This window comes from Phyllopteryx taeniolatus, chromosome 5 (genome assembly GCF_024500385.1).
Source record: "Phyllopteryx taeniolatus isolate TA_2022b chromosome 5, UOR_Ptae_1.2, whole genome shotgun sequence".
Classification (NCBI taxonomy): Eukaryota; Metazoa; Chordata; class Actinopteri; order Syngnathiformes; family Syngnathidae; genus Phyllopteryx; species Phyllopteryx taeniolatus.
Genome location: NC_084506.1, coordinates 12245272 through 12262431, shown reverse-complemented (window position 1 = coordinate 12262431; position 17160 = coordinate 12245272). Strand labels below are relative to the sequence as shown.

General features: G+C 39.9%; 1 protein-coding gene across 1 annotated transcript; it reads right to left on the bottom strand.

Annotated features, from left to right (window-relative positions):
• Positions 1 to 956: 956 nt before the first annotated feature.
• On the bottom strand, positions 957 to 17070 carry slc17a8 (solute carrier family 17 member 8). The gene is made up of 12 exons (XM_061773095.1): positions 16979 to 17070; positions 14902 to 15154; positions 14671 to 14789; positions 9949 to 10063; positions 9785 to 9872; positions 8899 to 8985; positions 7642 to 7784; positions 7409 to 7558; positions 7188 to 7320; positions 5542 to 5652; positions 3748 to 3875; positions 957 to 2362 (listed from the first exon to the last, which is right to left on the bottom strand). The coding sequence occupies exons 1-12, from the start codon at positions 17068 to 17070 to the stop codon at positions 2033 to 2035; spliced, it is 1749 nt and encodes a 582-aa protein (XP_061629079.1). The 3' UTR covers positions 957 to 2032.
• Positions 17071 to 17160: the final 90 nt, after the last annotated feature.

Below are 17160 nucleotides of genomic sequence, written 5' to 3'. Positions count from 1 at the left end.
CAGTTCTCTGCACCCTGGAGCGTTGTGGGCATGTTCACTGAAACCGCTGAAGCCACACCCTGCTCAACTTTCAAAGGTCAATCATACCACTACGTCTAAAATATTTACATCATACACATCCCTACGTTTGAGCCGTATCCCACAGGTTGTCGCACGGCTTTCCACGCAGTGACGAGAGGTGCTAGCCAGAGGCTCGTTGGAGCCCCTTGTGCCACCTCCTCGCTTGGTTTTGTGTCGATGTTTGGGTCTACATAACAGAGACACTTCAGGGAAAGCCAAACGTTTATCAACACAGCAGCACACGCCATTCAGTCTGTGCCTTACAGTACGTGACAGACATTTGTGCACACATAATACATCCATCCATCCATTTTCTGTCCCGCTTCTCCTCACGCGGGTCGCCTATCCCAGCTTTGTTCGGGCGAGAGGCGGGGTACACCCTGAACTGGTCGCCAGCCAATCGCAGGCTTCTCGTCCTGCGGTTCTCATTTCACTGTTACCTCCATCCATTTTGTACCGCTTATTCTGTTCAGGGTCACTGGTGAGCCGCAGCCTAACCCAGCTGAGTTGTAACAAAAGTCAGCTGGGATAGACTCTCTGGACTGATCGCCAGTCAATTGCAGTGCACATGTAGACAAACCTTTCACACACTCACACTCAAGACCTATGGACAATTTAGAGTCTTCAATTAACCTGAGATGGGAATGTGGGGAGAAAATCCACACAAGCATGAGGGGAACATGCAAACTCCACACAGAAAGGGCTGAGCCAAGATGTGAACCCACAAACTTTGACTCTGAGGCAAATGTGCTAACCACGTGTTACCAAGTTAACATGCAATGTTGAATAATAGAAATTAATTCAAGATTTGATTATGCAGTTGCAGACCTCAGCAAATTTTATATTCCTTCAACTGAATGCAGCATAAAAATGTTTATTACATTTACTGTGTCAATTTGATTAAAGCACAAACCAAAGTGATGTTCTCTCTAACATCAATACTCTTGTGTACGGAACAGTTTTTGCTTGTGAGCACTAAAGGAGCAGACAAAATTGACAAACATCTGAACAATAAATAGGAAATGCTTCAGGAATGAGAGAGGAACAGTATAAATAATGAAACTGACTCCTGTCACCTACCACAACATTAGGTACACCTGCAGTCAAATAAGCTCTAACCGAACATCAAATGTATTGTATCAAAAACACATATACTAGTAAATGTTAAAATAATAATGCTCAATATCGAATGTGTTTCTGAGACGTTAAGTATTAATTTAATAATCGCTTTCTTGTGTGAATGTTTGTTAACATGGTTGTAGTTGAGGTGATGTACTGTCTCTTAGTGAAACCCATTTGAGTAGCTAAAGAAGGAAACTTGACACAACATTGATACTGTTGAATTAATACCTCTCTGATACTCCATCCATTTTTTATAGCGGTTGTCCTCATTAATGTCACAGGTGAGCTGGAGCCTATCCTAGCTGACTTTGGGCGCACCCGGAACCCGTTGCCAGTCAGCCGCAGGGCACATATAGACAAATGATTCACACTCACATTTACACATATGGACAATGTACGTCCTTCAATTACCTAACCTGATCTAATGCATGTTTGAGAACCTGGGGGGAAGTAATAGTAACCCTAGAACACAAACCCAAGCATGAGAAGAACATGAAGAACATTATCATTGTAATTTCACAGTTTTTGAAACAGCTCTTGGAATGTTACATTGTGCAGGTATGCCTAATGTTTTCCACTGCAACAGCATTCAATTCCAAACAACAACACTGCAATCAAACCCAGACTGCATGTTGCATAGGTGAGACTTGACATTTGACAAGACAATTAATTTCTAAAATAATGATGAAGATAACATTTTAGCATTTGCTCTTTTGTTTTGATTTGCTTTCAAAAAAAAGTCATCACTCTAAAATTGGTGTTTTCATATGTGGATGAGAGATTTGTATTTTCACAGGTGTAAAACTGAATCATCACAGAAGTGTGAAAGTCTGTATCCCCACAGAACTGCTCATTGGTAATCATTCTGAAAGTCTCCATTTGCATAATGTTCTTCCTCCTCTTGCAAGGTCACCCCTCTCTTCTTTTTCCAGCCATGTTTCCGACCTGACACATTATCCGTCGTTCCGTAGCTTATTTTGGGAGCCGTCATGCTCTCACTGTTGAGCTCACACTCTTCAGCGAGCTCATCCTCTTCGACAAAGCCACGTTTTTCCTCACTCGTACTCTCGGGGTTGGCCCAGTCCTGTTGTTCTCCCGAGGCAAAGATAGCGTAGAAGATGACCCCTGTGTAGTGCACCATGGATGCAATGACAAAGACATTCTGCCACTCAAGACGGGTCTGGAAGAAGGGAGGAATGAATAGAGTCAAGGAATATCCTCAAAGAAGCACTGCTCTTTTGATGATGCACCTCTGAGATAAGGTGATAAATCCAATTGCTGACTCGCACTTGAAATTCAGCTGCAGTGTTTCCAAACGGAGGACTACTCTTGTAATTTAACCAATTTTAATGTGTACTTCCACACATCCATCCATCCATTTTCGTTGAGCTGATTTAAACTTGACGATCCTAAATAAACAAAATACCAAACTCGAAATCTTGAGAGCTTCCAACTAAACAATTGCTATGATGTATTTAGATTAGTTTTTTTTTTTTTCAATGCTACATTGGGCAACTGTAACTCATTTAGTAAAGGCTAAAATTTTAACAAATATAGGAGTTTTTACTGTATTTGTTTCTTCTTCCATTGATTAGCTAGCAGGTTATGTTGTGGTTCTTTGACATGATGAACAGACAGAAAGTGCCACATTGATTTTGGTGGTGGACCTTTACCCAGCCACACTAAAATGGAATGCGTTCTTTTGCGGCCCATGCCCCACCCCTTTACATTTTACCCCCGGACAAGTTTTGTAAAGATAAAAATGAATTCATTCCTTAGGATAAACTTGGTTGAATCAATTCAAATGTTTTTTGCAGCTCGTCTTTCAGGCAAGTCTTCATAAAACTGTGCGCCTTCAAGAGTACAAAAATAAGCTGGTTGTGGATGACCGAGGCAGTTAGCCTTGTGTTGCTAGCTTCGTCTAGTCCGATCGCCGCTAGTATTCATGCTAACAGGTTCACGGTACAGGGGGCGTTGGAACGACGGCTGGGGCGGGAATTGAAGTTCCATCTTTGTCGCCTAAATTTTCCCCAATAATAATGCAAGGACAACACGCCTGAACAACACGCTTTATGACACGGAGTACTAAGACGTCACAGCACGGCATATGGCTGTACTATTTCTACAAGGGCGTGTGGGAATATTTTACCAAAAATAAGACTGGTAGCATGTTCACTTTGAAAAAATGTAAGTCAATAGGAGCCCCAAATACTATAAAAGCACAAGTGAAATAGAAAGGCTTATAGAAATGTTTAATGTTTCTGAGCCTGGTCACGATGTCCCATCTTACAAACATGTACAACACGCTATGCGATGGAACGCAAGAGAAGAAAAACGTGTAGTACTGCTACTAATTACAACTATATTCAGTGTAATGGTGAGTTGTATTTTGAATAATTTGTTTTTATTTATTTCTATGACGGTGAGATAAAATATGTCTTGTTGCACTAAAAAAGGTTGGGGGCCGCTGTACTGTGCTGGAAAAAATGATGCCATCATTGATTGACTTCGACTCGACTTTCATCACATATAGTTGACTAGTAAGTCTTTCATAAATAATTGTACCTTGTGTATAGTCAGGGCTCCAACAATCAGGGGACACACCATTCCAGACAGCGTTCCCACTCCATTGGAAATGCCCATCAGGATGCTGGCATAGCGAGGCGCAATGTCCAGATGGTTGACATTAAAGCCTGCCAACACAGTAAGCAAGTGTTTGTGTATTGACAACTATTAATCTGAAACATCTTCAGTAATAACAGATTTTGGAAGCTCGCATGTGTACAGAATATACATTATACTCAAATACTTAGTGATATTGGGCTTTTGGGTGAATTTCAGGATGAACCTGATGTGCACTATAACCATTACAGGTGAACTTATTTTTATCTGTCTGTAAACATTTGAATGAAAGTGAAAATAAGTTCGCCAGTATAGGTTATAGTGCATTTCACATTTATCCTGAAATTTCACCAGAAAGCCCGATACACCTCACTTTTTGTGAGCAGAGTATATTAGTAATGCGTAATCAAATCAATTGAGGACAGTGGTGTCTTGATTTACGAGTTTGATTAGTTCCGTGACCACGTTTGTAAATCAAACTCAGTCATATCTCCAATCAACTTCTCCCGATGAAATCAATGGAAAGGTCATTAATCCGTTCTAACCCCCAAATAAAACACCAGTTTTTGTTATGTTTTGGTAAGGAAAAATAGCAGGCTATTGTGAAATAGAAACATAAAAACAATAAAAAAAGAATGTAAAAAAATAAACTGGTTTAATAAAGTGTAGTTAAGCTGAAAGTCTGACAAATGCACACACACACACACACACACACACACACACATTCAAGCACACACACTAACAAACATGCACTGTTGTAGGTTCATGTGGTGTGCCTTTAAATGGTGTGGCCGAGTGAGCTCTCCTCCTTTCTCACTCTTGCCTAACCAGCATAAGCACAATCACTTGCACATTTGACTTTCTTGGGAACCATACTGAGGGCTAATTTACAGCCAAAAAAAAATAAAAAATACCCAAATAGATGTGTAAACATGACACATGGAGCGAAACACTTTTTGTGTGTGAGAAAGCTCAATTGAGCAGCATCAGGAATCATACTTTGTGTTAGTCTTTTGTAAATCGATTTTTCAGTGAACCAAGCCTCCACTAAAGCAGAGGTGTTTTCCTTCGAGTGTCGTAAACAGAAAAATTTAAGGATGCAAGGGCCACTTTAACTTTAAGAGCCTTGTATCCCACTATGATAGTTCTGCCCCTGCTCCGAGGAGCTCTCCATATTCAGAAATAAAACAAGAGCAATCTGTAGTAAGCTCACAATCTATGAAGCTTTGTTTACATGATGATCATAATTAAACATATTGTGATATGTTTACAACTTTAGACATTGACACAGAGTAGAAAGTGGAGGAAAAAATGTTTGCTTCTCAAAATGAATGATCTTAATCCTGGAGACATTATAAAGATACATTTTGTTACTATTTTAGTTGTAAATGCATATCTAGGAAAGATCTATACGAAAACAATTTATCATTATTATTAGTAGTAGTTTTCAAGACATACACCCAATAATGTTGTGGGCCGTGTCAAATGTTATTTTTTCTATATGCAGCAGGCCGCTAAAAAATGGACAGTGGGCCATAAATGGCCACAAGGTCATAGTTTGGACACCACGTCACTAAGTGGTTCCCCCTGATTTGTTTCACTTTCTTTTCACTTCAAAGGAGCTGTGCAGAGCCTGAAGGTCACTTGTAACGCAAGATATTGCTCGCAAGTCAAGGCAAAAGTATCTTGAAAACTCCTAAATCGGGGTACTAATAAGTCGAGGTACTACTGTAGTACCTGAGATGGCAAATCCACTGAAGCCTACAGCAAGCACCAGGAAGGAGATGGCCACAGCGCGGGTGTGTGAAAAGCCTACCACTAGCAGCAGAGTAGCCTCCATACCAAAACCTGCAAAAAGAAAGCATTTGGTAACGAACAAAAATAAATGCCAGCTGCAAGGCAGGGATGAAGACGTTTGCTTCTCCTACACACACAGTAGTCAAAGGTGAACCAAATTGTATGTGCTAACCAGATGTGCTAACCAGTTTAAGGCTGCACGGTGACTTACTGGTTAGAGCGTCTGCCTCACAGTTCTGCGGTACGGGGTTCAATCCCCAGCCTCGCCTGTGTGGAGTTTGCATGTTCTACCCGTGCCTGCGTGGGTTTTCTCCGGGCACTCCGGTTTCCTCCCACATCCCAAAAACATGCATTTCCAATGTGTTGCGTAGTTATAAATAAGCCTTAGATTTGGTCCAAATATGTGTGTACAGTCGTTTGTATGTTTTGTTGTCTGTGTTTTCGTTTCATCTCCTTCCCAGAATACTCCCTGATGCCACAGTATTATTCTCTCCAGTATCCACTTCGCTGCAGCTCAGCCTCTTCTAAAATATAATCTTTCAATTGCAAAGAAGTAAATACAGTACATTCTTGTCCTCCTTTTCTTATTGTTGTTATTGACTGATGACCAACTTCCAAGTGACATGTTTTTTTACAGTTTGTCACGGTACTATTTGAAACCAACCCATCCAAACTGAAGCTAGTAGAGGCGATTAGAGCAATGGAAAATTAACATCCTGGAAGAGCGAACATAATTACAGAATTCAAAACAAGATATTTCCATTGAAAGTAATGAAAATTGCCTTGTGATTGGTAGGCGACTCGCCTAGGGTGTCCCCTGCTGTTCCAGGGTCAAACTATCATAATCATAACAGTTTTATTAACTGTTCAGGCAATATTTTCAGGATCATTTTAACATTCTTAGCTATCACACAAGTGTAGAAATTGTTTAATTGAAAATCAAACTAAACTTTGTAGGCTACTGATTCATTCAAGTTACAGACTTGTAATCTCATTGATGTGAACAAAGAGGATAATTAAAGGTGAGTCACCTCTTATTAACACTAGTTAATAAGTTATTATTATTATAGCTATAACTATAATGCATGTGTAAAGCTATAAGCTATATTATTATAGCTATAACTATAATGCATGTGTAAAGTAATAATATCAGAAATGCGCATGTAAAGGGAGTTTATCACTTATGCCTGAGAGGGAAGTCTCTTCACATACAGTAAACATGGAACCCAGCTGATCTTCCATTTTGCATTCTATTCTTCTTTCATTGTCATTGTCGATTTATAGTCGTCTACGATCGGCTGGTAACCAGTCCTGGGTGTATCCAGGCCCAAAATCAGCTGGGATAAGGGGGATTCTACTGTCATCGCTTGAGCCATATAGGACTGAGCAGCCAGGTGATATGCATGAATCGCTTTCTCATGTCGCAATCAAATTAGACTTAGAAGCAGACTTTTCAAAAGAAAACGTTGTCGAACTAAGAATTTTGTAATTTAGAAGCATCTGACTTCTGGGGTTGACTGTAATTGATTAGGTGAATTCACTTTTTTTCTACATAGTGCAGATTACTTATGGTTTCCTCGACCTACCTCCGCAGTTCATGAGTTTCCTCACATTTGTAGTCGTCATGATTTTGTTACTACGCAGGAAGTCTGCCAGCTGTCCTCCAACTGGAACAACAATTGTCATGACCATGTGGGGCACAGCAGAGAGAATCCCCACCTGTAAAAGCATAATATATTCTTAGGAAATACCATTGCCCTGATTCATCGTCTTTAATGAATAAGTGTGATGGTAGCATGAGGTCAACCTTGCTGATTGGGAACCCAAAGACCTCTTCAAAATATGCCGGCTGGCTGATGAGAAGCAGGTAGAAGGTCCAGCTGCGGCAGAAGTTGGCCACGATGATGGCGTAGACTGGCATGGAGGTGAAGAAACGACGCCATGGTGTCTTGAATTTCTTATAAAAAGTGGAAAAAAAAATCTTCAGTTTGTAACCTCGACGGATGAAATAATTAATTTCACTAATATCTGTTCACCAACCTGAGTCACGCTCTGGTGGTGGATCGTTTCTCCAATGGTCGACTCAATGTATGTCCTTTCCTCATCCGTGATGGTTGGATGCACCGCAGGACTTCCATAGGCCAACAGAAGCCACAGGACATACCACAGGATTCCAAAAACACCTTTTTTATCAATGGAACAAAAGAGTGAATAAAACGTAATATGTGGCAAGGTCCTTTTAAAGTATTAATGGGAGCTGGGCAGAATCATTAAACAGAGTTGAAACCTTAACTCTCTACATGAGAAGCTTCATTATTATTCAGATCAAATGATGAGTCACAGCACCCAGACAGGAAAGTGCTATTTTACATGAATAAATCATGAGATTATATCGTACAAAAAGTAGAGTGGCTTTTTATTAAAACACATCAAGCAAGATGTGAATTTTATAACACTGTTAATCATTTTAATCAATCACCAAAGCAATTCAGATAAGGTTTATTGTGCATAGCATTCAAAGTACAACTACCAGTAAAGTATCTTGATTGTTTGGTGATGATAGGCATCCAATAATGATTTCAGGTGGTGTTGTAATTCTTAGATGTTTTTTGGCGGTGACATTTTTTATTTGTTTTTAATATATGCACCTGTATCTTGTGAAGTGGACTAATGCAAGGATACTTTGAGTCATTTAATTCAATTTATCAGATTAGTGGGTGTCAGTTTGTGGACGACCTGCAAACGGCAGCCATGTTGTGCTGTCATTCGGTGTACTGCTCATGTAATTATATAGTAATCACCAATGATTTCCCACAGGCTGGAATTTGAACTGTCATAGTGTGATACAATCTTCAAATAGCCTCTTATTATATATGCTTAATAGGTGCATTGAATAAATTATGCTCTCCATTGTTTTGTTCTGTTTGTTTGTAAACAAAAACAAAAAAGTTGGCGATTAATTACTGATGAATGATCAGTGATACTGAAATTCATAAAACACAGGTAAATATTGTATTGTTTTATGCTAACATATACCATAATTAGTGATTTGGTAGATGGTTTGGTTAAATCAATTTGTGAAATTGGTTTCCACTGTAAAAACTAAAGGATTGCTTGCAAGTTGTGGGTTCCACCCTGAAATGTTTCATTCATGAACAATTACTCTCAAAGCTTTTGTTGACTTAATGTTTTAATGTTCAGGGCAGCTCTTGACTCTTGTCTGGCTTTATTCTCCCAAACATGCTGTTTAAATTTCACATGTATAAAATAAACATATGGTGACGTTGAACTTCTTACCATAGATGTAAAAGACTGACGGCCACCCAATGTACTGAACCATCACGCCAGCTAAAGGCATGGCGATCACAGCTCCTGAATAGGATCCTGGAACAACACAAGTTAAATTTTAATGCCATTAAAGGCCATTATGTTACCGTGGCAGCAGTCCCACCTGATCATTTTACAGGATGAATACAGGAATACACAATACAGGATGGAAAAGGTAAGCCAAATGTTTATTTATCTGTAATATTAAAAAAAAAACTTCTGATTGTTGCTGGCACAATGCAATGGTGTCTATGAGGAAGAGTGAAGTATTTAGACAAAGGCATTATGAACTAAAAATGATGCAGCTGTTCTGCAACATGTTCAGAGTGTTACCCAAAACTACATTTGTGAGCTCCAATATCACTGATGTGGAACCTGACTTAGTTTAGTTCACTCTCAGCAGTATTTGATGCGGTTGAAGTTGTTTGTTGTGCAGGTTGTCATGGTACATACTGGTGCAACATGCAGAGGAGCACATCCATATAACCAAATAATCTCTCACACGCTCTTTATGAACAGTGTCACTTGATTATACCTGACAAGCCATTCTGGAAAGCTTCCATCCATCCATTTTCTACATCGCTTGTCATCATTAGGGTCACAGGTCAGGTGGAGTATACCCCAGCTGACTTTGGGCGAGAGGCAGGGTACATCCTAGTCTGGTCCCCAGCCGATTGAAAGGCACACACAGAGAAACAACCTTTCACACCTACGGACAATTTAGTCTTAAATTAAGCTAAGTGGGAGGAAACCGTAGTACCCAGGGAAAGGTTTCAGCTCACCTGTGACCCGAGTGGGGACAAGTGGTACGTATAGAAGATGGATGGATGGATGGATGACTGTAACTTTGACTCACCACAGAAGGATGTTGTGGCTAGTCGACTGCGTTCAAGAGGTGGGGCCCATTTTGACCACATACCATGGCACGCTGGGTAAGTGACGCCCTAGATAGGAAATGTGCCGAAAATGAAAGCACAACCATTAGGTATTCCTTTATAACGTCACTATTTGGATTTTTACCTCAACTAAGCCCTGTAGGATGCGAACAAACATGACACAGCCGTAGTGCACCCTTGCTGCTGATGGGATAAACATATTCAGCACTGACGTCAAGAAAATGGCAGCTCCAAACACCCTGCAGAGAAAAATAAGCAGACATGATATTTTGAGAGAAATGATGTACTGTATTAGTAATTGTCCCTGACTGCTTATATCATGTGCAGAATTGGAAAAGAATAGCTGATTGTTTCAACTTCAAAATAAATACTGAAATAACAATACCAGAAAGATAATAAGGCCGTTGTCATAAATAAATGTGCCATTAGATTTCTTACTAATAAACTCAATAACTGTCAGACTGTCTAATGTGCTTTTTTTTTTAAATCCCTATTTCATTGTTAACTGTACTATTTAAAATTGCGATGTTATAGTAAAGGCAACAGTGTAGGTCAATTAAATTATTACCTTTGGACTTGCTCGCGTGGAGTTGAGCAGTCCCTACCCCTGATGTGTCTTCTTTTCTTGTAAATAAAGCATTTTTTTCTAAAAATCTACAATCTTTATTTCATTGTTTTTCCTCCCCACATTGGTCGGAATTGCATAATATTAGCCATGAGACAAGAAATCAAGGAACCCAACAACTTCAATAAGCGTTGTCCTGTCGCCAACATGCAATTTCTCTCAAAAATTCTGGAAAAGGTAGTGACAGCAGAGGTCCAGACTCCGCTCTCTCTTAATAACTTACAAACCCCAATTGCAATGAATTTGGGACCGTGTGTAAAACATAAATAAAGAATGAATACAATGGTTTGCAAATCCTTCCATCCATCCATTTTCTGTACCGCACACACTCACACCTACGGGAAATTTAAGAGTCTTCAATCAACCTACCATGCATGTTTTTGGGATGTGGGAGGAAACCGGAGTACCCGCAGATAACCCACGCAAGCATGGGGAGAACATGCAAACTCCACACAGGCGGGGCCAGATTTCATCCCGCAACCTCAACTGTGAGGCAGATGTGCTAACCAGTCCCCCACCGTGGCGCGATTTGCAAATCCTTTTCAACCTATATTCAATTGAATACACAAAAGACTGACCACTCACTTATATTTTGATGCCTGCAACACTTTCCCAAAAAACAGGACAGGGGCATGTCAACCACTGTGTTATGTCACCTTTCCTTTTAACAACACTCAATAAGTGTTTGGGAACTGAGGACATAATTGTTGAAACATTGTAGTTGGAATTCTTTCCCAGTCTTGCTTGATGTACAACTTCAGTTGCTCAACAGTCCGGGGTCTCCGTTGTCGTATTTTGCGCTTCACAATGCCTCACACATTTACAGTGGGAGACAGGTTTGGACTGCTGGCAGGCCAGACTAGTACTCACACTAGTATGTGGAAAATGTGGCTTGGCATTGTTTTGTTGAAACAAGCAGTCACATCCACAAAAAATATGTTCCTTGGATGGCAGCATATGTTGCTCCCAAACCTGTATGTACCTTTCAGGATTAATAGTGCCTTCACAGTTACTCATGCCATGGGCACTAACACACCCCCATAACATCACAGATGCTGGCTTTTGAACTTTGCGCTGATCACATTTCAGATGGTCCTTTTCCTCTTTGGCCTGGAGGATGCAAGGTCCATGACTTTCAAAAACAATTTGAAATGTGCACTCGTTAGACCACTGCACACTTTTCTACTTGCGTCAGTCAATCTCAGATGAGTTTAGGACCAGAGAAGCTGGCCACATTTCTCGAAGTTATTGATATATTGCTTTCACTTTGCATGGTAGTGTTTTAACTTGCATTCGTAGATGTAGCGACGAATTGTGTTAACTGACAATGGTTTTGTTCCTGAGTCCAAGTGACAAAATCCTTTCCACAATGATGCCGTTTTTTTAATGCAGTGCTGCCTGAGGGATTGAAGGTCACTGGCATTCAATATTGGTTTTCAACCTTAAGTGCAGAGACTTTTCCAGATTCTCTCAATCTTTTGATGATATTATGGACCTATAATCCCAAAATCCCTTGCGTTACTCAACTTTCCCTGTCTTTTGTTGCCCCTGTCCTAGTTTTTTTGGAGTGTGTCGCTGGCATGAAATTCAAAATAAGAGAATATTTGCACACACAAAGAACAATAACATTCATCAGTTTGAACATTGCATATATTGTCTTTGTAGTGTATTCAATTGAATATACAGTAGGTTGAAAAGGTTTTTCAAATCATTGTATACTGTTTTAATTTACATTTTACACAACATCCCATCTCCATTTGAATTGGTGTTTGTCTATGAAGAGTTTCAGTCCGGCTTCCTTTCATGCCACAGTACAGAGACAGTTCACAAATGACCTCCTGATGGCATCTGATTCTGGACTATTATACATTCTCATCCTCCGCCACTCTAGCGGCACCTTTAACATCATTTCCCACACCATCCTCCTCAACTGGTTGGATTCAATTAGTTTATAAAACAATCCCCTAAACTGGTTCAAATCTGCGATTTGCCTGCGATTGGCTGGCAACCAGTTCAGTGTGTACCCCGTGCTCCAGCACGCCCGCGACCCTAGTGAGGAGAAGCGGCTCAGAAAATGGATGGATGGATGGTTCAAATCTTAAATTTCGAGCTATACTCAGTTCATGCAATGAAAGATTTCTCATTCCAACCATCTCCAATCTTCTCTGGTGTTCACCCAGGGCTCAGTTGACCTTGCCATTCCAATACTTTTGGTCTGGGTATTTGTATTTGCTTTTCTTTTTCTTTGCTGTATTCTGTTTTCTGCTACCCCATGGCCAAATTGGCATTGCAAATATTCTCAATTGCCTTCCCAAGATTTAAAAAAAATAAAGAAAAGAAAAGGTAAACAAGTAAAATAAAAACCGACTGCTTTTGCGAGTTGGAGCTGGGTTTTTCTTCATGGCTCTGCGAAAAAAAGAGAACTTCCTTTTTCAAACCCAATTCTTTGTATATTAAAATACTTTGATTACATTGAGGCGAGATGCCAAAAAAGAAAAGGAATTTTTAAGAGCATTTTAAGAGTGACTTTAATAACAATATTTAGAACATTACTATTTTAAAAAAATGTGAAAAACGGCATACAGTATGCAGTAAGGCAACAAAATAGTGGGGTTACTGGGTATACACTATAAGTGACTGCTCTCCCAATCCTTTTTTTGGGTATAAAATAATCTCTGGGTTGACTTATTGAAGTGCTTTTCAAAATAAGATGGCAAATACTTAAACTTATCAATCCATCCATTTTCCGTACAGCTTCTCCTCACTAGGGTCACAGGGATGTTGGAGCCTATCCCAGCTATCTTCGGGCAAGAGGCGGGGTACACCCTGAACTGGTCGCCAGCCAATCGCAGTACTTAAATTTATCAGTAAAGTAAAACGCTAAGAGATACTGGTCATGTTTTTCTTTTTCAGCCATTAAATGAGGCACATCTCTGACCTCTGATTGTCATGCACTTAGGTAATATGATCGAGTCCATATTTTTCTTACTGAGCACCGTCGTGATTCTAAGCTCCCTGCCTTCTTCTCCTTCACTGAACCCCCCCATATACTCTTCTTTTTCCAAAACCGGGTGTAGGTGACACTTGTAATATTCCAATGGCTGGTGTTTCAGAAAGAAATCAGAGGCAGGATCTTTCATTATTAACTCTGTCAGTGGCATGTCCTCTTTTCCTGTGAAGCTTTCATTACAGGACTACTATCTGCTCCATCGGCGCTGCTCAGAGCACAGAACAGGTTTAACTATTTAAACACACTACCCTCAAGCTATTTCTTTAACGGTATTTGTCTAAATAAATGCTCTTCATGCAATGATGACAACCATTCTAATGTTAAAACCATTGGCATCTACGTATTCCCTGTAGCAGTGTAATATAGTACATTGAAGAACTGCATCTTTTGGTTTATTTTATGAGTTAAATTAATTATTCGTAAGAATTCATAAAGACTTCATACACTGCTATAAGTCAATAGTTTGACCTACTGCTTGCCAAATAGTGAGCCCGCATGTAGCTCAAGTGCTTTATTAATTATATCCATATAAAACTTGCTTGGAAGAAACAACAAACAACCAAAATGTGTCAATTCTTGCAAAATCCTTTGTACGTAGTTTTGGTTTTCAAATTGTGAGGCCTTTTTCCCCCCGTTAAACCCTTTATAGAAAGAACAATAATACAAATATTGCAACATTTAGTATGTTAGTCACTGATGGTGTAGTGGTACACTCGCCTGACTTTGGTACAGGCACCGTGGGATCAGTTACCACTCAGGGACGATGTGAGTGCGAATGGTTGTCCGTGTCTATATGTGCCCTGTGACTGACTGGCGACCAGTTCAGGGTGTAGTCCGCCTTTTGCCCGAAGTCAGCTGGGATAGGTTCCAGCACCCCGCGACCCTAACCAGGATGAGCGCTGTTGATAATGGATGGATGGATTTAGTATGTTTTTATTGAGTGTAGGGAGTAGGCCCCAGCTGTTTTACGCTCTTCTACACTTTAAAAAAACTGATCTGCAGATTGTATAAACTGTATGGATTGTAAGAGTTTATTGTTGAAAATGTTGTGGTCATTATTAAACTGTTCATTGATGATATAATTAACTGATTTTGAACCAATTAATCAACTGTTAACAAGGGCGCCCTCATTGTAAAGCCACCAATCTATAGTTCCATAAATTAGAAGTTACAGTAAGCCAAGACACCGAAGTCAATAAAATAGACGTGACCTGTTGGCAGACAGCTTGTTTGAGATGAAACCACCAGGAATTTGAGTGATGATGTAGCCCCAGAAGAAAGAGCCATGGATAAGTCCAACTGTCTCTGGGTCCCAGTTGAACTCGGCTTTCTAAAAAGAAAATGATAGTTAAGAACTGGGCTGTGTGTCATGAAAGCACACAGTGTCTTGATAAACTATCACCGAGGAAGTTCCACAAAAGTATCCCTAAAAAATTGTCCACCTGAAGAACTTCGGTTCCATTAACAAATGCAGTGTTGTTGTTAACCATCTCCACAATTGCAACGCCGAGGTTACAGCGGATCCCAAAGGAGATGCAGAAGCCCAGACCACTGAGGATGGCGATGATGTAGCGCTTGGGAAGACCGCCACAGTTCCAATCCAGCAACGGAGCAGGACGAGATGTGGATGCCACCGGACGCCCATCTTCTGTCAGTTCAATGTGGTTCTCTTCTACATTACTGCCATCTATTTTCCTGCATAGCAAACAGCAGAACAAATAAATGTGCTATTGATGAAGGGTACTCTAGGTACAGTACGTATAATGTATATATACACTGCGTTCCTAATTATTTTGTGAATAATATTTTTCTCTCCTAAATAGTTGATATAAATGACAGTCAGCATAATTTTCAAGTCATTAACCATTGGGGTTTAGTTTAAATGTTTTGGAACAAACCTCGTCCCAACGATAAAATGTTTTGGGGGGGTAAATAAAAAAAATGTAAATGTACCGTTCCAAATTATTATGCATAACCATTTCACGTTTTATAGGTTGTAAAGAACTGAATATTGCCATTTGTTGAATTTACAGCATGCGGTCATATTTACTAAAATCAAAAGCTATTTAAATCGAAAACATCTTAACAGATCAAGTTAAATTTTAACATAGGATCCCTTATTTGGTCGGCACAGTGATTGACTGGTTAGGACATCTGCCTCACAGTTCTGAGGACCGGGGTTCAAATCCCAGCCCCGTCTGGGTGGAGTTTGCATGTTCTCTCCGTGCCTGTGTGGGTTTTCTCCGGGCACTCCGGTTTCCTCCCACATCCCAAAAACATGCATGATAGGTTGATTGAGGACTGTAAATTGCCCTGAGGTGTGAATGTGTGCGCGAATGGTTGTTTGTTTATCAGTGCCCTGCAATTGGCTGGCGACCAGTTCAAGTTGTACCCCGCCTCTCGCCCTAAATTAGCATGGATAGGCTCCAGCACGCCTGCAACCCTAGTGAGGTTATCCTCACGGTACAGAAGATGGATGGATGGATAGTTTGGGGCGGTGTGTATCGAACTGTATTGAAGTCTACGGCAAAATGTTTCTCTTTTTTTTTTTTACTTTATATTGCTTGCAGTGCAGCTTCAAAGGATTGCAAACGAGAAAATGACTGTCTGTGACTGACTGTGAATGAATTAAGACTGTCAAAATAAGCAGTATTATGAGAGGCAGACATTTTAATTCACCTCTTGCACTGGCTTTTTTAAATTGCACACTGCAGTTGTCATTCTTTAGAAACGTTTTTGTTATTATCATCTGCTTATATATATGAGATGTGTGCGTGTGTGCATACACACATACAGGTATAGCTTGACGTTTGACATAAAATCTTGGACATTTAGAGGAGATGCCCCCACCAAAATATGCAGGGGGGGGGGGGGGGGGGGGCGATATTTTTTACTCTGCACCCTGACTTGGATGCCTACCTGTCCATAGAATCAGTTTGTGTGTATGTGTGGATTCGATTAGTGGGTGTATAAAGCGTACCCCAAAAAGTATTAGTAGATAAAGTATAATTAATTTTTCAAGGTTGTGTGTATGTGTGGGCTGGTGAGTATGTCAAGTACGCATTAAAAATATATAAAAATAAGAATTTGTGTTCATCCAATAATTCAGCAACTAATGTTTCTGTATGATGATTATAATAATGTTGGTATAATAGACATATTCCTATATAATATACATAATAGGATCATACTATGTCTTTTATAATGACTCAAAAATGTTTTTATATCTTACGTATATACGAAACCTGCACTATGCATGCGCACACTCACGCACACACATGCCTCTGTGAATTATTTATCATTATGTATTACCGTTTAAAATTAACCCAAGATTAAATTACAGGTGTCGCTTTGGCAAGCACAAGTCTACAATTTACGTATCATCTGAACATCAGAACATTTTTGATTAAATAGTACCTTTGACAGTAGATGTCATAGCAATCTGAGTGAACAATCAATATATATTTTTAAATCATCTCTCCAAGAAAACTGAAAAAAATAATAATTTTATGCTCTCACCTTTGCAGTTTGCCCAAAGAGTTGCCCACTGTATTCTTCACTTCTTCTGTCCCAGAGTTGAGCATATGCTCCCTCAAAGTTCCCAAAGACATGTTGGTTTCTTCACCTGTATTCAAAAGTGTATTGAGGCCCAAAAAATCCACTAGATGTTCCCCATTCTTGCTGAGCTTGTGGCACAGGAA

Coding starts and splice junctions, on each gene's coding strand:
- slc17a8 (XM_061773095.1), bottom strand. CDS start 17,070: ATGTCTTTGGGAACTTTGAGGGAGCATATGCTCAACTCTGGGACAGAA. Junction 7,321..7,408: donor TTGGGTTCCCAATCAGCAAG/GTTGACCTCATG, acceptor ATGCTTTTACAG/GTGGGGATTCTCTCTGCTGT. Junction 3,876..5,541: donor CAGTGGATTTGCCATCTCAG/GTACTACAGTAG, acceptor CTGTGTTGGCAG/GCTTTAATGTCAACCATCTG.